Below are 27640 nucleotides of genomic sequence, written 5' to 3'. Positions count from 1 at the left end.
GCCAACGGTGTGAGTAATTGTAAAAGGCCAAGTCTAGCAGGACTTGTAAATCTCTGTCAGCTCGTGCTGAACCAGAGTGCTGGAGCCAAAACTGGGGAGAGAAATAGCGTGGTTGCAATGTGTGTAAAAACAAAGGGTACCAGAGGAAGAGACAGTGTGAGATGACAGGAGGAGTTGATGGGAGTACAGAAAAATGTCTCTAAGCTTTTTAGTGCATGATTGGGAAGCAGGCTACTGAACTGTCTTCTTTGGTTCCTATGTCCTAAGCAGAGTTTACTGGTTGACCACTGGGAAAGTTAGGACATAGATCCTCGGCATTCAGTGGCTTTTTAATTAGCTCATAGCTGCCATACTGTGAACTTTTGTTTCATTTTACAGAAATATTTTCCTTTCAAAAGTTGATCAAGCAAAACCATTAAATGCTCTGGGGAAAAAAAAGTGAGTAGGAAAAAGAAAGACAAACCTTGATCTTTCAGACTTAAATGAGTGAAGGAAGTATTTTAAAGGTACAGTGCCACAGGGAAAAGATGTATTTGTGGAATGATCTGATTGTTGCATTTCTAGCAGCCTTTGTTAGCTTGCATTTATCTCTACTATGCAGTGCAGATGATGAAAACTTGTATTTCAAAGCAACCCATTTGTTCACTGCAGTGTTCAAGGTGATAACTGTTCTGGATCTTGGTTGTAAACTTAGAAATAACTTGTGTTATTTAGAGCAAACTGTCTAGCTGATCTGCTTTAGGGGCCAGATGCTGTCCACGGGACAGCTCTGACATGTTCTGCCTCCTCCCTTCCAACTGGAATAAAAATTGGTTATAAATATTGTTACCTGACACTGACCCCCTAGTAAATTATTAAAATACTGCCCTCCATGTGCACTGCCTCCCTCCAGGTGCTCAGTAGTTGGGACATCGCTGAATTAAGTAAACTGCTTAATCTGCTGCAGATTGTTAATAATTTACGTTTCTTGATAACTGCTCACGAATTGTATACATCCCTCCAAAGCTCACTGTGTGTGTTTGATGACACAATTTACTTCTATCAGCTATGACATGTGGAAGAGACTTACTGGACTGTCAGGTCATTCCACCTGGATGTTTTCAGCGTGTCTCAAATACCAGGACAGGAGAGTGGGAGGAGGAACTACTTGACACAGCAGAACTCACATGGATTTTGAAACCAACAGAGTGGGGTTTAGTTTGCGGGACATGTATCTCATGGCTTGAGGTAACTGGACATATTGTCTCAGCCTTTTTGCATAGTAACTTAACCACCTGTAAGGAAAGCTGTTCCTCCCCTCTGCTGTGAAAGAAGCAATCCTGTCTGACCTGTAAGTAGTTGAGCCAGAATTGCAAGCCTGAGTTAATTTTTCAGGCAGTGCTGAGCATGCAAGGCCACACGATCAAAAAGGATCCCTTCCCTTACTGTCTTTACCCCATCTCAGCTCATTTTTTTCCCTGGCAGATGCTGTGAGCAGATTTTATGCTTTAACTAATAGCAAAAAGATTTACTTGCCTAGTGAGTTGTCTCTAGCTGTCTTCTACCTTGTATTACCATCTAAAATCTGGTGTTCTCTGGCAAGACCAGCAATAGATGTAGTCTGCTTCAATCTGCTACCGTTCTCTGATTACAGTGGCCCTTGAATAGCCCAAAGTCATTACTTCAGACACATTATGCCTGTGCTAATTAGTAGTCTTCTACTGGAAGACATCTGTAGATGTGAATGCCTCAACCCTGACAGTGTTCTGGGCCAGGTTGGATGGGGCCCTGAGCAGCCTGGTTTGATGGAGGGTGTCCCTGCCCATGGCAAAGGGGTTGGAACTAGATGGTCTCTGTGGTCCCTTCTAACCCAAACCACTCTGTGATTCTATGATTTGTGAATAAAGTGGTATATAACAAGTTGTGTTGCAACTTCTCTGCAGGTAACTCAGGCCACTGTAAAAACATTACTTAACTCAAAGATCATTGATGGGTAGTTATCTTGGTTAACTCCTATTTACCTTTTCCAGACAAGAAACAGTACAAATCCTCCTCTTGTTACTAGCTTAGTCTCTAGATTTTTACTATTATTATTATTTAAATAGGATTCCCTGGTTTATTAATTATGGTAATAGCCATGGCACCATCCTGATCATGACAGGGATGGGTGGTGCAGGGTTTACTCACAGCATACCCAGTCTCTGGTTGTGTAGCACCGTGATTGATGTGTTCTTCATACCTGTATATGCCCTGTGCTGCTGTTGTAGGCCAGCTCTGTTGTTTGTGTTATAAGATACTTTATGTCAGTTTTAATCTCCATACTTGCCAGCATTCTTTGATGTGCTGAAGAATCCTTATCTGTCTGAATTGGTAGGCTGGTGCAGGAGCTTACTGAAAGGAAGCTCCCCAGTAGGGAACATCATCTTTATTCAGGATGGGGAAAGCCGATCAGTTTTTTCCAGTGATCGTGTACAGTTGCTCACTAGTTAAATCAGCAATGACTTTGAAAATCCTTGCTTTGAAAATACTCAATGTTGAATCCCTAATTCCTGTGAATATATAAATATTGACACCTTTATTGAGATCACCCTGTCCAGCAGCACAACCTAGTAAGTACTTAACTATTTTTGAACTTGACGATGTTGCCTTTTGTATTAGCTTGAAATAAGATTTAATTGTAAGAGGCTGCCAGAGAAGCAGATCTTTAGAGCTGATTTTAACTCACAACCTCAAATCTGTTTCTTCCAAGATAATACTGATACTTTCCCTATGAATGGCAGCAGTAAAGATCTGGAGAGCGCAAGCTGAGACAGCATCTGGACAGGAATTGCAAAGGACTCTTCTTGTAATCCTCTAAAGAAAAATACCAGTAAAGTAAGCTAGTAATAAGGTGCCAGCAAGGAGGTTTAAATAGTGTTTGATGCTTTTGCCATGAACCAGAATCTGTTCCTTATAGCAAAGAGGAAGTTACCTGTAAGGCAACGACTAGGTAATTGACTGGAAGTTGCTACAGGCTTTATTGGTTTGATGGATGGGTAGTAGTCACCTAAATAGTGGTCACCTGTCAGGATACAGTTCCATCAGGCATTTTTACAAAGCTGCTCTGTAATATATTGCACCATTTCACATATGTAAATAGTGTAATTTTTTTGTGCCTGAGGAGGGAGTTGGTCTTGTGTCCTCCCTACACTTCTGCAATAGACATGGCTTTCCTGTCCTGTCTTCACAAGGCAAAAGTTTGATGCATAGTGGCAAGATTTTCCCTGGTATCTGATAACCTCTAGCCATTGCTCTCCTTTATAATTTTCTTTTCACTTCTCTTCCCAGTAACATGGGGTTCTGGGATTGCCCCTGGGAGCTGTAGATGATGAAACCTGTGTTCCTGCCCCTAACAGTGCAGTCTGGGCTACTTATCTACCCAAAGGAACAAATAAGCTAATTGGATCTGGAGAGACGTGAAGTAGTACAGGAGAACTTAGTAAGTGGATAGCAATGTATTGCAGAGAGAATTTAATATTGATAAATATACACTTTTTCTCTCATCCATAGTTGGTAAGTTTCTAAATCATGCCAGTGTGAATAAAAATCGTGTACAGCTGCTACCAAATAATCAAACACTGCTAGGGTACACGTAGGAAGAAGATGGATAAAGAAAACAATAATAATGCTCTTATAATTCAGCAGGTTTGTCTGTGTCTGGATTCTTTCATTTAGTACAGAAGATACCAGTTCAGACAGTATATTGCATCATTAGAGGGATTGGAAGGCAGGTAAGGAGAAGAGAACACAGGAACAGCTTTTCCAAGAGACTGGAAAGATTGATTACTTTAAGGAGGAAGCATGTAAGTAATAATACAAGTATACATGGCAACTAACCAATGAAGAAGGTAGAGACAACAGAACTTCTAGTCTTGTAACAGGAGAGCAACAGGATGTTCATTGAAATTTGCTGTTATAACGTAATAAAATTAGCACAGTATGAATTTGAATGCTGAAGAATGGGAAAGTTGTAACTAGGCTATATGAAAGAAATAGCTGGATGTGAAGAGGCACTGCATGTTTGAGATGGATTTCTTTAATAATAAAACCTAAAGTTTAGGATGGGATATTCAGTCTTGCAATACAGGTTTGAAGACAGTTTCTGTTCAACAATGTTGATTTCCATCTCCTTATGGAAAGTTTGTCACCCTGTGGGACTGCAGAGGTGACAAACTGGCTGTCTTATAAACCCTTGAAAGTGCCAGATCACCTCTAAATTACAGAGTCAGAGGTTTGGGCCTTGCTGCACCTCACAGCACTTAATATGCATGATAAGAAGAAATCCGAGAACCCCTACAAAGGCACTTCAGGGCTGCAGTTCCTTTGCAGATAAAGAACAAACCTTTCAGAACAAGATTGGGTTTACACAGCTCTGCCCTGCTTTCTTCATCCCTTTTTGCTGGCACTAAAGCTGTTGGCCTTGCTAGTTTCCTTCCCAGAGAGTGCTGTGACTCCCCAGTCGAGATTGTCCTGCTGGGTCAGAGCAGCAGAGTGGCTACTTGCCTCCTCTGGAAGAAAACAGAGTGAAAGGACAGTGAAAACACCTCTGAAGCTGTCCTGAGAAGAAAACAGCAATGTGCAAAAAAGCTGAGGGAACGTTATCACCCATGAATCATTGTTAAAGCTCAGCTGGGGGAACTGGAAATGGGATTCCTCTGAAGAAACTCCTTGATGTTTCGAGGAGAGCATTTCCAGAGGCATCTTGATATAGCACAGAGCACACAAATACATTCCAAGTAGATATGTTTGTTGTCTCTGAAAAAACAGTGCCATAATTGTTCAGCAGCATTTAAAAAACAAAACCCTATCTCTTTTTAGAGAGAGTGTTTCAATAAGCTTTCAGTACCTGCAGCTATTGTGACCAGCTGATTGTCCTATTTATTGGCTAAGGAATTTACATATACAGTGCAAGTATGGGGGTTGGGTTTTGGTTTGGTTTTTTGTCATGGTTTGACTCCAGGCCACAACTCTGCACCAGGCAGCCGCTCACTCAGTCCCCCCACCCTGTATTGGGATGGAGGAGAGAATCAGAAGAGTAAAAGTGAGAAAACTTGTGAGTTGAGATAAAGACAGTTTAATAGGTAAAGCAAAAGACATACACCCAGGCAAAGAAAAACAAGGAATTAATTCACCATTTCCCATCAGGGGGCAAGTGTTCAGCCATCTCCAGGAGAGTAAGGCTGCATCACACATAACTGTTACTCAGGAGGACAAAACATTATCACTCCAAACATCCCCCCCTTCCTTTTTCTTCCCCTTGCTTTATATGCTGATCATGGCACCATATAGTATGGAATATCCCTTTGGCCAGTTGAAGTCAGCAGTCCTGGCTGTGTCCCCACCCATCTTCTTATGCACCCCCAGCCCACTCGGTGGGATGAGTGAGAGGCAGAAAAGTCCTTGAGTCTGTGTAAGCACTGCTCAGCAATAACTAAAACATCTCTATATTATCAACACTGTTTTCAGCACAAATTAAAGTCACAACCCCATACCAGCTACTATGAAGAAAATTATCCAGCAAAACCTAGCACAGCTTTTTGTTTTGTTTTTTCACAAAGAAAAATCCAGAGAAACAATTAATTGAAGTGAAAGTTCATATAGCAACAGAAATGAGTGTGCACATTGTAAGGTAATGACTTAAAGGGAAATGTGTGGATGTTGGGACTTAACAGCTGCTTGCTTCAAAAAGGGGTTCGTTTGCATTATATTTGAGATATATATGATATCATATGATATATATGATGGTCTTCTCAAAATCTAAGAGACACTGGTTTTCCCCTACAACTTTGTTTTGTATGAATTAAATGTTGGGTGCTTTTTGACTGAATGATAATACACTATCAAGGCAAAATAACACTTTTAGAGGTTGTGCATCCTCTTGTCTCTGTATCTAGGAGCTTATTTTCCTTACACCAGGATTCTGAAATACCTGCAATGAATGGTTATGCTCTGTTTAATACATCAAATATCCTCCAAGAAGCAGTGAAGTAGTTAATGATTTAATTTAATCTTTTGCAATGGATGATGCGGATGACTTATGTCCAGAAATAAAAATGCTGAGAGAGGGCATTATCCTATAGATGTGGAAATGTGGTTCCTTCTTCTGGAGTAAAGGCATAATTTACTAGATGCTACACTGGATAGTTAACCAAAGAAAACATTTGTATGGAAAATAAATTGAGGCCTAAGGGAATTACTTAATTTAGTGTTTGGAATCAAATATCAATCTTTTCCTGTAAATAACCTATTTACGAATATAATTTATTAGAAACACCATACTGGTGGTATGTACATTGAAAATGGGTATGTTCAACTTTCACTTCATAGATTCAAAAGCACAAATTTACTTTTTTATTGGTTGAGTAATGCATTCATTTTTATGCAGAGTAAAGCATGCATAACTTAAAAAATTGTCACTAACTTGGTTAGGAGCCAATAGCAGCTTTGGAAAAAAAAAAAAGTGTTGTGTTCTGCTGGACAGATGTTCCAGGCAGCTGGAACCTTGTAGGTTCTAGTCTTCATCTTTGCCACATGGACGATTCACAGGGAAGCAGGAGGGTTGCTTTCTTGCAAATTCTGGATCCACTAGGTATTTTTAACATGGTTCCACTGAGTCACTTATTGCACAGCCGGCCTGTATTTTAATCTAGCAAGGATTTTTCTAATAACTTCCATTACTGAAACATTTGAATGTGGGAAGGAGGTGAAAGTAGTTGGATTGCAATAATCAAATCATCCAATGCAATTACCTTCAAAAACTTGTGTATTTATGCTTCCTGACTGCAAATGGGAATTGATGCATCTATTCTGTAAGGGAAATCATTTGGTGAGGTGTAGGTGAGGACGTCTGTGGGTAAGAGGGAGATGAAGTTCATTTTGTTACCCTAAACCTCTATAAGGAAGACTGGTGCACAGTTCTTAATCAGGGAGATAATTTTGAAATTTTGCTTGAAAAAAATCCCAGTGTGATATAATACTCATTGTTTAATACTTTCCAAAGCTGTAAGTTGCTGCTCACTGAGAATTCTAGTCCTGCATTTAACTGCATTTGCAGAAAAATTAGCTTCCCTGCAGCATTTTTGCATGAATGTGGTGTAGTCACTACACTGCTTCATATGATACACAATGAACACTGCCTTTGTAGAGCTGCTGAAGACCTGAGGCAGCTCAACTCTCTGAACCCTGTTTTAGTAACCTCAAGGTAACACAGTATTTTTTGGTCATTGTGACTTCTGGTTCATTTTTTGAGTCTCTCTTTACTTGCCCAGAGTTTCTGCAGTGGAGACTGGTCAGAATCTGGTTTTGGTCCAGTGCCTGAACAGCAGAGCTTGCAGTGCTTCTAGGCTTGTGTGCTCAGGTAGCTGGAAAAATCACTGAACTGCATTGCTCATTCATTTCAGACCAGAAAACTGAAAAATGAGTGGAAACAGTTTCACAGCTGAGTAGTAAAGCTGTCATGTCACTATCAGGTTTTTTTGAGTCATAAAAATCCATTTCTCCTGAGATTGTCTCCTATGAATCTTTGTTTTCCAGTCACTGCCCACAAAGTACCCAAAAAGCTTTCCGTGTAAACCAAAGCTGTGTTAAATAAAGTGATGTCTCTTTCTCTGAGGTCTAGATACAACTGATGGTTATAACAGTTTTTCCCTGACAAACCCATGCAATTCTCTAGCTGCATATAAACTACTAAAACTTTGACATTTTCCCTATTATGCAATATGCATTTGCATTTAGTTAAAGCAGCATGAATTGAATGAGAAAACATAAAGCATGGTTTGAGTTAGAATGTTTAGTAAGCTTTGTGTGAAAAAAATCCTGCCTTTCAGTCCTTTCTGCCTGCTTGCTTGGTATTCTGTTTTGTGCAATGTTTTTTTTATGAAGATAGGTGATAAATGTATAGTACTTCAAGCTTTCAGTTTCTTTCCTATTGTACCTTTGCACTGAGCTTCATTCTAAGATATCTCCACTGCATTTCTGCTAAGCAGGAAGAACTAATAGTGTTCTGCAAGATCATTAACTTCTGAGCTTAGTTTGCACAACACTTTGTTAGCTCATTCCCTGTATCCTTTGGAGGTATTAGCTCAAAGTGAGATTATTTAGATCAAAAATTGTATGTAACATGTTCTTCAGTATTCATATGATCCAGGGCCTTGGTGGGGTCCTTGGCAGGAAACATTTCTAGTGACTCTGAGAAAGGATGAGGCAAGGGACATTTGTAGGGGATGATTATGAAGAAGAGCAAATAAGAGTATTTAGATTTAATAAGGAGAATCATTAAAGGTAGCAAAAATCAGCTTTGTTGCCACCAGATGATGGTCAATAAAAGTCAGTGAGTGACCCGCCCCTTTGGGCATTTCTCCTCTATTCTATCCTTTGCACCAGACTGCAGACTTGCTCCTGAGGTTCGTGTTCAGCATTAGGTGGGATACCTGCATTGTAAATTCTACATCTGGTTGTTGTGTTGCAAAAGGAGAAATGAAATGTCAGGATTTCTATCGCCTCATGTCTGACAAGTGCTGTGTAGATCATTATCATAGAGATAATCCATGTAGTGATGAACCTCAACTAAAATGTTTTCTGCTAGCCTTAGACATATATAAAATCAAAGCAGTGATGTTTTATATTGCTGGATGGGATTGATAGTGCATTTGAACATATAAGTGCTCCTGAGACTCCTTCCTCACTCACAACTGGTGCCTGAGCTACTGCTTTCAGATCCAGCTGCCTCCACATGGGTTTTTGGTGTGCTCCCTGTACTGTTCATATCTAGGACTGTGTGCAGCCCATGTTTGGTTCACCACCCTTGCTGTGATCATATTTCTTCTGAGCTTTGTGCATGAGAGTTGCTGGACTAGCAACAATATCAGCAACATTTTGGATACAGCAGTTTGGATACAGCAAAGGGGATGGCTGTTGGGAGCCGGCCTAGGTTCCTATTGAAGTCAGATCTTACTGCTCCTATGGCTTTGTTGCAGAACTTGAGATATACAGAGTAAGGAGTGCAACTATTGCTCAAAAGGCTTTTATTTTATAGGAAGCCTGATGATGAGTTACAGACCAAGATTATGATGAGGATATCGTATCTTCTAGAAATGCCTTTATGTAATCGCTGCTAAGAGACAACCTCTCTAAAACAGCCTTGAAATAAAGTCCATTCTTCAGAACTCTTTTATCTTTTCCCCCACACATTTTCCTTTTTCCTGAATTTGTAGCTCTTCCACTTAATTTTAGAAACTGAACCTGTTCTTTTCTAATACGAAAGAACCTTGACCAGATCTACAGTGATCATAGAATCACAAAATATCCTGAGTCAGAAGGGACCCACAAGGATCATCAAGTCCAACTCCTGGTCCTGCACAGGATAATCCCAAGAGTCATACCATGTGTCTGAAAGCATTGTCCAAATGGTCTGTGAACTCTTGTCAGGCTTGGTGATGGGACGACTTCCCTGGGGAGCCTGTTCTACTGAAGAACGATTTCCTGACATCCAACCTAAACTTCCCCTGACACAGCTTCATACTATTTCCTAGGGCCCTGTCATTGATCACCACAGAGAAGAGATCAGTGCCTGCACCTCTGCTTCCCCTCACAAGGAAGTTGTAGACTGCAATGAGGTCTCCCCTCAGTCTCCTCTTCTCTAGGCTGCACAGACCAATGACCTCAAGCTGCTCCTCATACAGCTTCCCCTCAAGGTCCTTCACCATCTTCATAGCCCTCCTTTGTGTGCTGTCTAAATAGCTTAATATCTTATGTTGCCTAGCTGTGCACTGTCTTGTAGTCTCAGAAAGAGTCAAGTGAGTAAATCCTTGATTAGTTCAGTTTAAATCACACATTTCTTCATCAAAACCAGTGAAAAGAAGGTAACACCTGAAATGTGCCCCAAAATTGCAGGGTTTCTGCAGAACCCTTCATCGTAGTTGTGTGACGGGCTTCTTGGTGGGAACTAGTATGGGTGAGCCTGAGAGACACAGTCATGCACTTCACTGGGTCTTTGGGGTTGGGTTCGGGGGCAGGAGGTGGTGTAAAAGTATTGGGGGTTTGTCTTGGTTTGAGTTTTTTAGGACGATATAGGATGAGGACTGGTAGATTAAGTCCTCTTGGTGCCTGAGGTTTTGGCACTCTGCTATTAAATTTCTTTTGGTTTTTCCTGAAACACAGGCTGACTCAGAAACCAGTTCCGGTTTTGACTTTTGCTTTCATATATTTTCTTTCAAAATTTATTGGAGAAATGAAGCTCCTTATCACTGGTTCCAGTGCACTGGCGGTGGTTCATGAGCTGCCACGAGGCATGAAAGATCTTTTATTCTTTCAGAAAATCACAGTAGCAGTCCATGTCATTAACTGGTGGGAGCCAGAATCTTTTCACATCTCTTACTCACAAAAGTCCCTGGAGAAGCTGAGGGGTTTATAGTGCTGTATAATGCAGTTTAATGCAGTTGTTAAATAATTTTCCTTATCCTACTTCTAATGACAGTGTGTCTCTGCTAAAAGCAATAAAACTGTCAGTGGTGTACTTGGAATTCAAATGCTACTATTATTATGTTTATTTAATGACATCAGCTTAAGCTTTTGCTGTTACCAATGCAGATATTTAGTTTCTAGAGAGACATATCTTTTGAATACTTCTGAATTGTCTGTTATTGCATACTTAGGAAGAGGTGAAGTTTTTAAATTTCTTTTTCAACACTAAAGAAGTCTTCAGTATAGTGATGGTGAGAATATGTGCTAATAGACCATTAGGTATGTCTTGAAACCTCATAGATTACAATAACCCTGATATAGTATTATCCTAATATGTTTTCCTTTCTTAATAGCTGAAGGAGTGTTTTAAAGGATTTTCCAGAATAGTGTCCTCCTTTTCCTATTTTGAAACTGTTCTGAAAATGTGTTAAATCAGTTCTGTGGCTAGAACAGTGGACAGTAGGGAATGTCTTTATTTTTAACCATGCAATGTCATTTGCACTGTTGGCATACTCCCTTTTCCCAAGGAGCAATAATGTTCACAGAGTCTCTGGCTAAGCCTGATATGACTTTAGAAAGTGACAGATGAAAATTTCTGTACATCTGTAATTTCTGTGCTTACTACAAATAGGAATAAAACTCATTTCAGATCTTGTGCTGGATTTGATGCTTACCCTTCTTGGTCACTCAGCAAGACGAGATAAAATAATCCTGCGATATACAATCCAAGGTATAAACAATAAAGACTGTGTTAAAATGCCATTTAAAATGTTTTCCTGGAGTCCAATATTACCTGCAAAATAATGTAGTACATTGTATGTTTTTAGGGCTACCTCTGCTTTGGTATATGGTTGGTGTATGCCTGGGGTGTGAAGGTGATATTATGTTACAGAAGTGCATCTCATCAAAGAGAAATATTTATAAAGACAGAAGTAAGAAAGGAAAAAATTCACAAACTGGAAAGGAGGGAATCTGTTATGGGAAACTGATATATCAGATTTCTTCACTCACACTGTACAACCAGAACTAGTGGGTTTATGGATATTCTGGAGAAGTGGAGTGTTATAGGGGTAACTTGTTTCTCGACATAATGGATCTCCCTACAACAGAGTTCACGGTATTGTAACATACAAACATCTTGAGACAGTGCTTACACACGTCAATCTATCTGTACTGTATGCAACACCAGTGTTTGTCTTTTGCATTAATTTCATGGAAGACACCAAGGAGAAAAGACGAGCCCTGCCTATGAGTCAGGCAGATTCACAGAAACTTAACTCCACCACTCCAAGTGACACTGACTTGTGCAGCAGTAAGGTGATTGCTCAGGCCAGAGTAGGGATGGAGTAGAGAATCTTGCATGCAGCCTGGCAGAACTGTGTGGACTTTCATGGAGCACAGTACAGCCTAAATGCATAAACTATGGTTTGTATGAGCAAAACATCTTTATCAGAAATGACCAGTGACTGAGTAAGTTTCTGTGGATGATGAAGCACAGAGCTGCCATGCCAAGGTGGATGTGCCACTGTTGACATAGGCACCTCTGTGAGCAGCAGGCATTCAGATGAAGCTTGCCTCCTGCACATGTACACAGCCTGGCAGTGTGCTTGAGACCTGCTGGTACGTCGACAGCCACTTGGACTTGAGACACATCTCTTGGGTGTACCAGAGAGAAGCAATTCTTCTTTTAAGCTATACATTTTTCACATTCCCTTAATATTTGAAGACATAGTCTGTCTTTTATATGGCAGAATTATTTCTGTATAGCCCATCTCCTTTAAAAATAAATCATCTCTGTTATGAAAAGACTAGAAGAATATCCATTGATTTGACAGGTTCTAAAAATCTCTCCAAGTCAATTTACTGATAACAAAGTGAATGGACAGCTCATTTTCATGATGACTGCACCACTCTAGTGCAGCTGAAGAATGGATCCTGAGCTGGATAGGTGCTGTGTTTAAGTCCAGTAACCATGCAAGCAGCAAGTACTCTTCATGCCATATATCTATAAAAAAAGCTTGGTTTTGTTCATGTTTGGGGTTTTTCCTTGCATTCTTTAGAAGCTTCAAGTGCTTTGGGTTTCTCATCTAGTGGGTAGTGTTCTTTAAAGAAGTATACAGAAATGTACACAACTGCAGCGGAAAAAAGATGTGCTCTTCCAAGAAAATGTGGCTTCTCCCAAATTCAGTAGTTGGTGCTGTTTGCTCTTTAGCTTGAATCTACTTTGAGAAAAAGTTACCTAGAAAAGGTTAATGAACTCAGATCAGTTTTTCTTCCTTCAATAAAATGTTTTATCTATTCCATTGATCTTAAGAGAAGAAACTTGTGGGTCACCAGTATATAAGGAAGAATTTTTAGTCTTTTACATCATCTTATACATAGATATTGGAATTCCATTATAATGCTTAACATAACTTTTAAATGTTTGTTTTAAAGATATGCATAGTAATTGTCCTTAATTTTAAAATACGTTGTTTATAAGGTATTTTTGGTTTTCTTTATTTAGAATTATTTACTGAGGAGGTGGTGTTTCTGTAATGAGTTACATGAATTTGGCTTGCTGGTTATGTGCCTTTTCACACACCTTACAGTTAGATGATGTCTTTTCATGGTATTTTTATTCTTAGAATGCTTTGTTTCTCATTTTGCATGAATTAGTCATTGAATGGAAATATATTTGACTACATAAAGAAATGAGCATACTGTGTACCTACAGAAGAGGCCTGTACTAGTTGAAGTAGTTTCACTCTTAACTAGGAACCTCCACCAGTTTTTTGTTTGGATTTTTTTAGATTTAAATAGAAAATAGTTTTTGTTTCAATATAATTTATCTAGAAGTCTTAACATTGACATAATTGTATACTGCAGTTTAAAAAAACAACAATAAAACCAACACATAGTGTCCAAATGATGGCCATTCTTGCAAATAAAGGTCATTTTTATTTCTTCCAGTTTTTGAAATATCTGTTCTTCTACATAGTCCTTTTCAAGCAAGTTGAATTATCTGTAAGATGTTGAGCTGGGTTTGTTATTTGACAGAGCCTTAAAGCAGAGAGGAGAGGCAACCTTGTCAAAGCCTAGGGATTTTGAAACTGATAGCACTCGAATATATAGATTGGGATGATCAAGAAATACAGGTCTCTCACAGGATATTAGTGCACCTCCTCAGGGCTGTCTTGTATTGAGTTATTTCAGCTCCTTGTGATTCATCCTGTTATTTTTTTGTGCGTATTCATTTATTCCCACAGTCACCTCACTTGAGGATATCCTCACTTGTCGAGGATAAACACATGACTAAGATCTCCTCTGTTTTGGGAAACAGAGAAGTTGACATACTTCCATACTTACAATGACCAGCTTCTTAGCAAAGGTGGACCCAAAGGTTTTGCACCCAAACCTTGAATACGGTCCTGTGGCTATGGATGTCTTCCCAGATATGCGTGCTGAGATCTGGATGCAGAGTGCCACTCTGACAACAGCTATGGTTAGCTACAGGGAGAAATGACAGGAGGATTTGCCCCTGTCACAATTAAAAATGTGGCGGTGTTGTTATAGGCTGGTGAATTGTCTCTTATAAAAAGTATTGGTGGTTTTATTTCATAGCTGCTGAAGATCTGCTGATATGTCTGACACAAAAAGGCCATTAGACTTAGGAGATAATGATATGGAGCGTTGTATGTTCTGAGTAAGTTGTGAGAGCTTTCTAACCATGGGACTTGTTGACCCAGTGAAATTTTAGGTTTTGGAGCAACATACTGTGTCGAAGTGTATGCACGAGATATTTCTAAAATGATTTAGCTTGTGTAGTGCCTAAATAAACAAGGTCTCTGAATTATTTGCTGTAAAAAGGATTTGAATTAAGGGTAAGATGAGCAGAAACCTGCTTTTAGAACATATGGTTGTGCAGCCTTTGGCTTGAAGTTTGAAGGATAGATTATTAATTCTCGAACTACTTTATTATGTTGCATGGCATCTCTGTTCAGACTGTAATGTCTTAGATCAATTTATATTATTTTATAATGTTATAGTTCTGAACTTTTTTTCTGACCAAAAAGGTCTGCAACCTGCTTTTCCATGAAAATGAGGTAACAGTACAAATGACCATGTAGTCTCCTCAAGAAGCTGTATTTCCATATTTCATATACTGTTTGTTTTTCCGTAATAGTATCAAATGGAAGTTATAGAAACAATAATTTTTTTTAAATCACTCTTGTATCTGCTGTTGCACACTAATTTTGGTGGAGAAAACTAATTAGAAGTGGGTGATGGGTCAGAATCTACTGTCCTATGCTAACATAATGCTCTCTTGGATAACTACATTTTCTAGAGAAGGTTGATACATTTGGTGTAAATCAGTAAAGCATGGAATACAGTATTATATGTAGGGTTTACTAGTTAACATTGGATATAATAAAGATTAGAGGAACAGTAAAGCAGGTAACAGGTGGCTATAATTGAGATGACCATGGGCTATGCAGGAACAGGCAGGAGATTACTGGCTGCCTGCTTCTTTAACTGTTGACACTGTTACTAGACATGTTTTGATGAAATTAACTGATGAACTGAATTTGAGAGCTTCAATTAGAAAGAAGCTTCAGAGATTGGACCAAAGCAAGCAAATGACAATGAGGACTGAAATAATAAATATTTAATGACCCAGGTGGTACAGCATCAGTCCAGATCCTCTACTAAGGAAACAAGAAACAAATATCTCAAGTGTCTGAAGGGCATGGATTTAGTGTCAGGGAGCTGACACTATAATATGATTATGAGAAAGCAAACGTAATCCTGAGATAGACTGGGAAGATCTTCTAGCAGAAAGGAAAATGCCAATGTGTTTGTGTGTAGCAATGTTTGGTTCTAAGTGCCCCTGTTCAAGGACAGCAGCTGCAAACTGATGGGGCAGAGAACTGCAAGGCTGCCTGTCACCTTAGTCGTCCTCTTGAGAGAAGGATAAGAGTTTGGCTTCTTCATGCTCAATCAGCGTTTCATAGCATCCTGAGTGCACTGAGGAGAGAGGAAGGTCCTGAAGCTGAAGAGCTCATTGTTGACACAGATAGATGTAATCTTAGTAATTAGAAGCTGAAAATCTCAGAACCTCATTCCTTTTCTTAGAGGTTTTCCTGAAGCAGAACAATGAAACAACAGGCAGCAGATGGACCAAGGCCTACCCTGAGTGCCAGTGGGGAAGGCTTCTACAGAGCACTGGAAGTACTGATACAGGAATGCTTTCCTTGTCTACATATGGTGTCCCAAGTCCTCATGTGAAGCATTGAATGAACAGTCATGTTCAAGTCCTTGTAAAGACAAAGAACAAAAAAGCATAGCAGTTTCCAAATACTGTTGTGGTATGTTCAGACAAGATGTTGAATACTACATGGAACCAAAGAGTGGTCTACCCTCATTACCTTACAGGGGTTAATCTGAGTTTGTTGTATCAGGCTGCTGTAGGATTTTACACGTTTATTTTTCCTCTCAGCAAAATACTTTAATTTTGAAGAAGGTCTTGTACATTCATCGTCACCACTTTGTTTTCATTCATGGTTGCTTTTCCATTCTTCCTCACATATATGTTGTGTCTTTTCTTTTGTAGAACAGTTCGTGTTTGGCTGAAGAGAGACAGTGGGCAGTACTGGCCCAGTATATACCATGCAATGCCATGTAAGTACAAGGAGAGGTTCGATATCAACTGTGTATTTGCAATCTGGCTTTTCTGATTTTGATGAAGCTTTATGCTTATGACCATTTGCAAGCTTACCTCTCTGTATTAAATGTTATTCTTGAACAATTCTCATGGTTTTGGTGAAGCTTTACCAAGTTACACGCTAATGCTTCTGAGGGGCATCAGAGGTTACAGCAGCAAAAGGACACAGACATGTTAGCAAGGGGTGAGCATTTAATGCAAATATAGATTTTAAAATGTGGGAGCTCAAAATGTAGTCTCTCATTCTGCCCCAATGGAGTCCACAAAGCTTTGTAAGTCTCCAGTATAAATCACTCTGCCCTTCCTACTGCATGTGCTCAGTCCATTAGAGTGCAATGGTAAATGATTTTATTTAGTAAGAACTTAATATCCTGTTGCAGCTAATATGATAGAGAGGATACCAGACAGGGAAGGCAACTCTTCCAGTGTAGAAGCAGAATCATTTTACCTCTGCAATTAAATGTGGAAAACCAAATGTCTCTAATGGATCCTTCCATTATTGTGTGCTGCATGCCTTCTCTGTCAGAGAGAGTGTACATGCTTTAAGAGAAACTGCAAATCAACTTTTCCAAGAGACAGTTGAAGAAATCACAGCCCTCACTGTTTGCCTTAAACTCTGTGTTGATTGCAGGAATATAACTTTGCAGGTCACCAGAGGCAGGCATGTGCTAATGCTCCTCAATCAGCTTCAGATGTGCTGGGTTAGCCTGTCTTTGGAAAGCTTGTAAAGCTGACCTTAAATCCAGATTGGGGAGCACATATCAAGTCTCATTGAGGTATTCTTACTGTCTGGGGAAAGACTTATCTTAAGCTAAGATAGGTAGATTTGGAAGAGACATCTGTCTCTGTGATACGTAAAATATTTAATAGATACAAGTTTCAGTATTACAACAACATCAACTTGGGACCTTAGAGCAGCCATGGTGTTTGCCTGCTTTAAGAAAACAGGAAGATCTCTCATCTTCCTTTGGTAATGGACTAGCTCATAAGAATATGTCAATCCTCAAAGGTACTTTCTGCTCAAGTTTGCACAAGAAGTTATTGGAAACTAGCTAATGATGTGGCAGTCTATGGAGCTCCGTCATGATCACTAACACTGGCCTGAGTTCCCTTGACCTGTCCTGAGAGGTTTGCTTTCCGCAGTTAAACTGTTTTGAAATGGCTGTTCTAGCAGTTTGGCATTGATACTTCTGGTTTTCCATGTGGTTTTTTTTCATACATTTGCATTTTAAAATCTCTTTAGGTTCTCTTCTGGTCTTAGCAAAGCTGTGCTATTGCCAGTAATAACAATGTCAGTGGAAATGACGGAGTAGATCCAGATCCACTGAAGGGGGACTATTTTAGAGCTCCTTCATTTTGAAGGCTGGTAAGCTTTTGAGACACAAGATGTTAAAATTATGCTGTGTTATTCACCGATTTCAAGAATGATCAGGTATAATTAATGATTGGAGCAATGCCAATTACATTATCAGCCATGCCTTTTAGCTTGGAAATCATAGGAAAACTCTGAGTCAGCATCTCCATGAGTCTGCACTTGACTGCAAATGATCATTTTGTCTGTTTCTGTGTGAATCACCTTTTTGAGGGTGCTCTGCTTTAAGTCCATACTGGATTTTATTGTTTAAAGAACGACTGCTCAGAGGTTCTCTGTGTAAAATTGTAGGAGAGACATTAGTGCCTTTGTGCTGCTTAGCAAGATGTGACTGGCAGTCCTACCTTATAGATACCTCATCAATATAACTTGTGATTTGACTATGGTGGTGCATGACCTAAACTATTTTATGTTTTGATATCAGGTAGCCTTAATAACTGAGTCTGTGCCCTAGATCCTCTGGGACATGAGGAGGATGAGGAGTTGGGCTGAGTCAGCTATGTGCTTTGGTTCTGCACCCAAATAAGGTCATCAGTGCTTTCTGAATGTGAAAACCATTAAATATCTGGAAAAAAAATATCAAGATCATAGATCTCTTCTGAGTAGGGACACTTGCTGCTCTTTAGAGGTGGGATTTCCCCAATTGCAAAGTTTTATGCCCTTTTTATGAGTGCTTCTATAGTCAGAAAATTCTGTACAGCACAGTGGCCACATTTTTGATCATCTCTAGCCCATGAGAAAGAAGAGAGCTCTGGGTGTCATTCACACTTATACTGTTAGTATGGTAACCTGGGTAAGCTGGAAACCTCACTGACACACCTCTTTCACACCACTGTTGTCCCAACAGCTCATTAACAACAGATCTCTGATAAGCATGTTAACCCTCCTCATGGATAGATGTGTACTCTTGGTTGCTCGTGGTTCGATTTGTGACTTGAGCATTGTCTGTACAGGAGGAAAAAAAAACAACTCTGCAGACACAAATTCATGAAAGGCAAGGGAATTGTAGTCAAGAGTCAAGTAAACTTTGCCAATAAAAAAAACTCTAAAACACCCAAAAAGAACCAAAAAACCTCTTGCAGATGTGGAATGGAGTAAAGGATATATTGTAGTGAGGAACAATGGAGTATCAAGTCTTTGAGGCAGATAATACACTGCCTGTCTTACGATAATTTTCATAGCTAACGCTTTGCTTTAAACAGGAGGCTAAAAAAACTGCAAGGCAAAACATACTCCTTTGGTCTTAAACTGTGTCATATATAGGCACTTGAAAGTTGCCTAAAGACCCTGAAACTGCTACAAATTTTGTATTTCTCTTTTACTTCTGTCAGCCTCTAATAGAGGTCACACTGTTGAGCATATGAAGTATGTAATAGGGTTTTTCCTCCAAAATTCACCTTTCAAGGGCAAAAATCAGTGTGTATTTGCCCTATATTTAAGACAAGACTACAGCCAGAGTTCTGCATCAGAAATATCCTGTTTGTCCTCTATAATAGTTCAGATCAACCTTTTGTCAGTTTGAAATCCAAATCATAGCTAGGTACTCAAGTAGAGCCTTCAGAGTGCTGTTATTTTTCCTGGCTATTATTTTAAAAGGATCCTAAATATCTCAGAAGCTTAAGGTTTCAAATTTTTGTTTTATTTTTCTTTTTTTTTCTTCTTTTTTTCTTCTTTTCTTTCCCTCTTTTTAATGAGCCTAAGTACTTAAGTATCTGAATGTCATCTTATTTTTGCTAATATATAACATGCTTCAGTCTTGTTACAATTGGCATCACTTTAACAACATTAGTGTAGCTAGCGTGGACATAATTTTAGTGATGACATAATGATTTTTGTAAGAGTACATGTTACTGAAGGATTCCCTTATGAAAATGATTATACCAAAATAAGCATCTTTATACTACTATGACTGTAGTAGTATACACGCAGGTCTGGAATTAAGAAGTTACTTCTTTTGTAATCAATTTGTGTCAAGCAATTGCTTGAACCCTTTGCATCTGAAGTGTTTGGAAAAGCGCACTTCAAATAGGTAATTTACCTGAGACTTTTTATCTGTGAGTTATTAGTTGCCTTCAGACTTACTAGTATCTCTTTCAATGTATGCACAGTGTCAAGCATTAAAAGCTGATATGTAGAATATGTCTGTTCTGGATTTAAGTCCTTTAAAATTACTTGATGTTTATTCTGCTTAGAATTGCTTTTTTTCCTGTTCATTTTTTCTACAACTGTCTTGTTCTGCTACAACCCTAGAAGCCTCAATTTAATAGTGATGCATCACCATCTGAAGGGATGATTAAAGTTTGCCTTTCCTGAGGGAGAGGTACAGGAAGGAGAAATTTTGTCACTGTCACTAGGCCTGATTTAATTTTCCTGTTTTCTTTATGTCAGTTTCCTTGAACTGAAGCCTTTTCTTTGATTTAATTGTCAACCCTTCCAGGAAAGATATAAGCCAAAGTGCCTGCCTGGATGTGGATCTGGTAGGCTTTCTGCTTACGGTTAGTTCTCCTTCAGGAAATGTTTCAAGGGGGATTCAATACTGAAGGTAGAAACAGTTTTATTAAACAGTCGACATTGACTCTCCTGTTCTTCATATAGCTTTGCTGCCAACTAAACTATCAAGGAAGATTTGCTAAGATATGGACTATTTAGTCCCAAGTGTGACATCACACAAATTGAGAATCTACTAGATTACAATACTAAAAGAGAGGACTCCAAGCTTGTTAATAACAAAACCACACAAGTAATCTCAAGGGAGAGTAGAAACCAAGAGAGGGGGAAAAGCAGAACTAAAAGTGCATCTGATTGTACTTTATCACAAAAATATGGTTTTAAAAACACTCTTACCATTACCAAAGGAGCAAGAATGCCTGTTCCTACCTGCAGTTGGCAATAGCTCCTGAAAAATAATTCCCAAAGGTTTCTGTTGGGACAGGAGGACTCCTAGCTTCATGCTGCTGTGTTGAGCAGTAAAAGCAATTCCTGCTTTCTGAATGCAACTTTAAACCAAGCATAACTCTTGAATTCTTGCAAGAAAATTCTGGTTTTAATCTTGATGCAAACCCTGCCAATCCTTGAAGGAGCATACTGTGATTGACTTGTGTGCAATTTAGGAGTATATCATGATGTTTATTTGAGTAACATCAATGTAATCCAGTAATGGGTAGTTTAAGAAACAAACTTATTTTGGCCACAGTATGTGATACTGTCATAGTGCTGTCTGTGATGCAACTGCACTAGGGGACAGTTGGACTTATCACTTAGTATCAGGTGATATGTTGACTCCTACAGGAGAACTTTCTTACAGCAGCTGTAGGATGCAGGCCTCTTACTAATACAGTGTTTTGTTTTATTGTCAGTAAAGTTCACGCAAATATAAAAAACTAAATTATTCAGCTAATTAATCTCTCAGATTTATCTCGCAATGTCAGGTGCTTGTATCAAAACACCACCACTGCTCTTGTATGAAATGCCTGGTTTTAGATAACTAGTAAGGAAAAATAAAGGAACTGGAGCAAGAAATAGCTATTGTTCCGTGTCCTAATAGGATAGGGTTGAATGAATTGCAAGAACACATTTATTTTAATGCTTGTCTATTGCAAGGGGCAAAATGCTGAACAGGATTATAAAGCATGTTAGCTAGTTTAAGGCTTTCCAGAACTTCAAGAAAATGAGAATCACAGTTTTGTTAACTTCATCAACATGTTCATTTTTTTCAGCTCCATGTTCATGCATGTCTTTTAACCCGGAAACCAGAAGGCTGTCCATAGGTCTAGACAATGGTACAATCTCAGTAAGTACATCCAAAGATTTCTAGTTGAAATGCTTCCCTTTTGAGAAGTATGTGTGTGATGTTGTGATGAGGATATTTTTGCTAGTGTTTGGGAAACAGACTTTTTACTGCTAGTAGAACTGAATCTGTAATGTAGAAAATGGCAATTATTAAAAATTTTATTCCTACTGCCACAAGGATATTGAGTAGGCTTCACAATATTTATTAGGCAACTCAACAAATTGTTCTAATTTACATATCTCTTAAAAAATAACACAAAACAGCTGTTATTTTATTAAATTTAAGTGCCTTGTTAATCACACCATACCAAAGTTTTCTGAAAGCAGCAATTAAGAGGGGGGAAAATCATTTTCTGAGAGGCAGAAGATTAATTTCTGCTCCATATCTAGCTGCTTTTCCAAACTTCAGAGTTCAGATTTTGTTTTCCTGTCCCTTGGGAGGAGTTGCTCCTAACTGGTAGTGCTGTTGCTGAGAGATTTGGTTCATTAACATCTGAGATATATATGTGTGGAAAGAAGCAGAGTATTAAAAGAAGAATGTGTCTGTTAGGTCTGTGACAGAGGGTAGCACTTGACCTTATTAATTGGATTTTTCTTGTGGGATGATGAGTAAAAAGCTATATCACTTTGTGAAAGAGTTATGGGTCAGAGGTATTTTTCACCTATGCTTCGTCAATAGATTCCTCTTCCAGTTTAAGGTCATTTTACCATCATTTCAAATTTTTACTGCTGTTGTCTCTGCCTTACGGGCTTCTTAACTGAATGAGTGTTTTCAGGTTGACATAAGGGCAGATGTCTGCACTAAAGCCAGTACGGCATTTGGGAATGGGTGTGTGACCCTTTTAGCTGTTGCCTGTAAGCTCTATCAAAGAAATAAAGGTTTTGACCTATAAAGCTATTAATGGCTAGTAGCAGAGGTTTTTTTGTGTGCCTGTGGGAAATTTCTCCTTTTGTATCTAAGAGATGGAACAGCTGCCAGAGAATTCCCTGCACCTCTGAAATTCTCTTCTTCCCACTCCCTGAAATAGCTGTAATTTGCCAGTCCTATGAGGCACTTTTGTTTTCACCAGGCCTTTGAGGAATCTGAAGGCAACTGTAAATAAGGTATTTAAATACTCTGGCATGATGGGAGATGTGTCCTTTGTCTTGGGGGCGTTTTGCCTTGAAGAGTCAGAGGATCCTTCAGTCTGAATGGGATCAAATATTTTCCATTCCAAAGCTAAAGAAGGTAAATGAGATATGCAGGTGATAAACCAACACGTGACTTCAGGTACTTACAGGTATATATTGCCCTGTCTAAAGCAGATTCTATTTGTTGCTAAGCTGGGCTTTTCTTTTCCCAGTTCTCTGGATACAAGCACCTAGGAAGGGGGAAGGGCTTATCTGTGTCGATTGATTTAGTCCCCTGTAGCTGCAGGCAGTTGTGTGGCCGGGGACTGTGCAGAAAATGCACTCCTCAAACTTCCACAAGCGATGAAATGTTTCCCTCTGTAGCAAACCTAAGGCTTGTAAGAGAAACCACAACTGTAATGTGCTACAAGAAGTGGTGGAGCTGAGAATGGATGAGGAGCAAGAGGAGCCTCATTTTCAAGTCTCAGGGTGTAGAGAAAATCCTTGGGTACTTGGAAATGGTTACAACCACCCTCTGGAGGAAAGGACAAGTTTTCTTTCCTGGACACAGCTGTGATGATTAGTTTAGTCCAGGAATATACCATCAGGGCACATTGGTCACAAAAGAACAGAACTCACAGCAACAAGGTGACCTTAGTATCCTTGCTTTTAATTGTGTGGCCCCCAAAGGGAAAGTACAGGCAATTTACTGGAGCAGCTTAAAATATTTGGGAATTGGTCAGCTGCTCCATGTTAGCACTTCTGTAATACCCAGCACTCTTGTGTATGCTGGGTGCAGGGCCAAAAAAAAAAAAAAAATAAAAGCTGAAAATAATTCTGCATCTTCACTTTGGGTAGGAAGAAAGGATTCCTGGCAAGGACTGTGGCACTCATTAGAGTGCCACATAATCTCAAATGAATTTTTTTTGAAGTCCAAGGAAGTACTTTCAGATGTGAATAGAGATAAGAAAGTGGAACTGCATTTTTTATTCTGTGAAATTTTTGTAAACTGTATGGATTTTGGTTATGAGCCTGGCACCTCAGAAATGCATATAGTGCATTTTGAGAAGGACAGCCAGCAATGCTATTATCACAGAAAGAAGTTCCAGCAAAGCCACCATGAGGTGAGCTTGTATAGCCACCTTTCTTTATGAAACAGGGTGACAGTTTTTGCTTCTACAGAGATTGTTTTTAATCTTTTGTAACTTCTCGACATGAAGGCTGCACAGACATTTTTGCGGCACAACACACCATTCTCTCGCATGAAAGATTGTCTTCTTACTTAAAGAGTGGTGGAACCTAATGTAAAAAAAAAGTTTCTGTGATTTTTTTTTTTACACTTCGCAAACCTTTTTTTGAGAAGAAATTATGTCATAGGGAATGCTTTTGGAAGTTAAAAGATTTTATCATGAACATCAATTCCCTGCTCTGAAGTGGAGGAAAACATGCTGTAATGGACATAGGACTCTCAAGATACCACAACAAGAAGAAACATAGGAAAGGTCTTTTACTTTCAATAGACAGGAGACTTCCACTGCCAAGATGCGACTCCTCACATCATTTCATCTATCTGAAAGCTAATTTCCTAGATAAAGTTAATCATTAGGTTCTGCAGCCACTGGAGGAAAGGTGAATTGTCTTTGGATACACCCATGTTGCTTGCCCTAGAAAGTGTTATAAAATGGCATAACTTTTTCTTCTCATTTCTGGGGAGATTGAAATGAGGATTTTTTTAGGTAGCTGAAGCTGAATTAAATTGGTCTTTTTGCTGACCGTGTTTGTATCTGTATGAAACTGTTACTTTGATCAGAGTCACAGGGACAGCAAGGCACCAGAAAAACCTCTTCAGAATTCTTCCTTGGGTATGACACTTAGTAAGATAAATTCATCTTCCACCCCATCTGATCTTGTAGCTGTCTACAGGTTAGGCCATAAACAGCACTTTGAATACCAGGGACTGAGTTGGGCTCTACCTGCTGATCTACACCTTTCCCCTCTGCCACTATGGGAAGTTTAGTATTTTTCCCCCAAGAAAACAACATGATGTTTTCTGTCCTCTCCCATAACTCTCAGAAATGGATTCAGTTGCTTAAGCAGAGTTCTCTGTTTTGGGATACATCAGTTGGCATCCACCTGAAGCTCTGGAAAGGTATGAGTCTTCCTTAGATCCCACGGTCAAGGATTCTGAATAATTTGAAACTAGATGCTGATACTATTTCCAGGGTGAGGATTTAAAGAGGTCTTATGGTCAAGGGAAGTTTGGGGGGGAGTATGTGTTTTAGTGTGAGGAAGGTGTGCTACATGAAGCAATATTTGAGAGTCTTTTTACATCAGTGGACGACTAGATTTTGACAGTGTTTTTGAGACTGCTTTGTGAAGGCTTTCATGGTACTAAGTCACTGTTGTAATAATAAGTTTACCTGAAACAGGCAAGACTGAGCACTAACATTTAAAGTATGGTAAAAAAAAAGTATTAAAGTAGCTCCACAACTACCTTTGAAGGGCAAAGAGTGATCTTGTCAGAAAAGTTATTTTTAATCCCTGCAATGAGGGTGTTTGGTTTTACCATCCTGAGTGCTCTGATATATCCCAGCCCCTCCTGTACAAAAGGGGCCTCAGAAATCTTTCTCTGTTCTGCTGATAAGCACTGACTGAGCTACGTGGGTGACCCCGGCTTCTGTGGCTCATTAAGAAGAGCCAAAAACCTGCCTAATGAGAAGTGAGCGTCAGCAGCTCTGAGAGGAGCAAAACACCTATGTACGCAATGATTAAAAAAACCAGTTTCTGCTGGTACAATGTTAAAGAGATGTAATCAGTGTTTTTGTCGTGCAGATGATATAATGTATGTGCAACAGGGCATGAATTTCTTGAGCAAGGTGCCCTGTGCTAAAGTGAGTGTCTAGTGACGCAATTAATACTTGGCCTCAAGAGGGAGAGGGCAATAAGTGCTATGGAAGAACACATGAGAGTGCACAGGGGAGCAGGGTGTAAAAGACCTACAGAAAGATTAGAAGAATGAAAATAAGAAAATGCATCACAAATTATCATATGCTTTCAAAGAAGAAAATGATAAGCAAGAAGTCTTCAACGGGAAAAAAAAGAAAAAGAAGAAATTATATCCAGTTTTCAGGTTAATTGAAACTGTGTATATCTTGTACTGCATTTGTTTATGTTTTGGATGCAGCAGTGTACTAATAGTACATAGCTGTGGTTTGTATTAAAGCATACAGTGCTAAGCAGTACTTGGATAAACCTTACGAACTGCACTTGTGTTGGATTCACTGTATTATAATGGAGAGATTCAAAAGCCTACTGAAACTGTGGGATTTTTTGGATCACAGAATAAAATGGCCACACCAAATTTATTAAAAGAAAAAATGCAAAGAAAAGTGAGAATGCAAACCATGCTCTACATCCCACCTTAAGTCACAGCATCTGTGTGCCACCACAGTCAAAGTCAGGGACATCCACATTGGTGGGAAAGGCAGATATATTTTCCCACCATGTGTTGCAGCAATTAAAGCCATTTCTCTTTAGGTAACAATAGCACAAAGTTAGCATTAATAGCAAAGGGTTCTGCTTCAGATAGGCTTTGTAGCAAAGCACTTTGTGTGTGGGTTAGTATTCTTGAGATAGTAGTTTATAAACACTTTCCCCAGTAGGTAGCTGGAGAAGTGTAGCAGATTTTTGACTTTCTGTGGTTTGTAGAGTTAAGGTGACCCTGTATAGAAATCCAGCTGACTTAATTGATTTGTTACTGCTGTTTAAATAACACTCCCCACTGTAGTCCTCAACTGCCAGGGGAAAGTTAATGGGAGGTGGAGCAGATTAAGGAAAGGAAGATGAAGTGAAGCAATTCAAGGGAATATATTTATGACAATTTTTTGAACAGAAACCTAGAGAGAGCAGAATACATAGCTGCCTCAAATCACTCACAGTTGTTTTCCTAGATCTGGAATCTGTAGATGTTCCACAGATAAGTATTATAACCTCTCCACCTTGATGCCAAGCAGTAGAAGTGATGTATTAGGGTAGTTCTGGTGCTCGAAAGCTGTGCAGATTACCTGCAGTGACCCTACAGAAAATACACCGAACTTTTTTTTTTTTAATTCTGGTTTGCAAACTGGGGGTAAATACTGGCTTCTTGGTGGTTTGAATGGCTTATGCTTTTTTGCATTAAACATTTGGTTTGCCTTCAGTGTAGTCTATAGGGTCCTGAAGTCCAGTCTTCTCTACTGTTGCACAGTACTTTTGGCATGTGCACATAAACATTTCACAACTGTATGTTTTTAAATGTAGCTTATCTTGTGTTTGTAATGTTTATTTCATTTTTTCACCCTATTTCAGGTTAAATGAGTTAAGTTTTACTTCTTCTGTCCTCTAGATAGATTAGCTTAGGGAGTTTCTGTGTAGTTTGCTATAAATTATTAATATGATGTCTTTTTACACTCCTTTTTTTTCTTTGTGTTTTTCTAAGTATGTGATATATGCATTGTGAGAAATATCTCTAATTTAACTTTCAAAGACGGCCAAATAACATGAAACAAAGAAGTTTAATTTCAGCGCACTGGGTGTCTCGACCTCGTGACCAGGTCCGAGCACACCTGACTGGGAGGGGACAAGCCTTTTTAAGGTCTCTTGATTTACCTAACCACTCCCTCACACTTCCCACACCAGGCCTCGCTCTTTTCTTCCTTAAAAGATAATCTTTGCCTTTTGGTACAGTTCATTAGTTGTTCCCGTCCACCTGTCAGGTTGTTTTCCTGCCCCCGGCCGCATGGTCCCTTGGCAGCAAGACCATATTGGTCTTATTGCCTTTACCTTCCTTCCGATTTGCCTAACAGTGATCAGAACAGCAAGAACAGTAAGTAAAGCACTAAGCAGCAGTAAGTAACAGTGACCACAACAACATGCAACTCACCAGCTCCTGACCATAAAATGGCTCCTCAATCTCCCTAAATAAAAATGACCTCCAGGTATCTCAACATGAGGTAACCATGGAAATTCTTGCTTGTAATAAAACCACCTTATTTACTTCTCACATGCATGTAGATCCTTGACAGCAATCTGAAAGCTAATTTCTGCGGTGGTGCCACAGAGCCTACCCTTTGCTTGGGTGTTTCCTCCAGAGAGATGTTGCAGGAGTTTTGTTGTGGTCATTCTGTTTCCCCAATTTTGTGCAACTC

The 27640-nt window shown here is 39.3% G+C and overlaps 1 protein-coding gene across 2 annotated transcripts in view; it reads left to right on the top strand.

The window, feature by feature from the left end:
• WDFY2 (WD repeat and FYVE domain containing 2) overlaps window positions 1–27640 on the top strand; it is an 85208-nt gene that overhangs the window by 38316 nt on the left and 19252 nt on the right. For both annotated transcript variants that reach the window (XM_027648168.1, XM_027648159.1), the window contains 2 exons: window positions 16073–16140; window positions 21272–21345. In XM_027648168.1, the coding sequence (XP_027503969.1) occupies window positions 16073–16140; window positions 21272–21345 (142 nt within the window). The remainder of the gene's footprint in view (window positions 1–16072; window positions 16141–21271; window positions 21346–27640) is intronic.

The sequence above is a fragment of the Corapipo altera genome, unplaced genomic scaffold, assembly GCF_003945725.1.
Source record: "Corapipo altera isolate COAL_440 unplaced genomic scaffold, ASM394572v1 0, whole genome shotgun sequence".
NCBI lineage: Eukaryota > Metazoa > Chordata > Aves > Passeriformes > Pipridae > Corapipo > Corapipo altera.
Note: the sequence above shows the minus strand (reverse complement) of the source record. Positions and strands in the feature narration are given on the sequence as shown.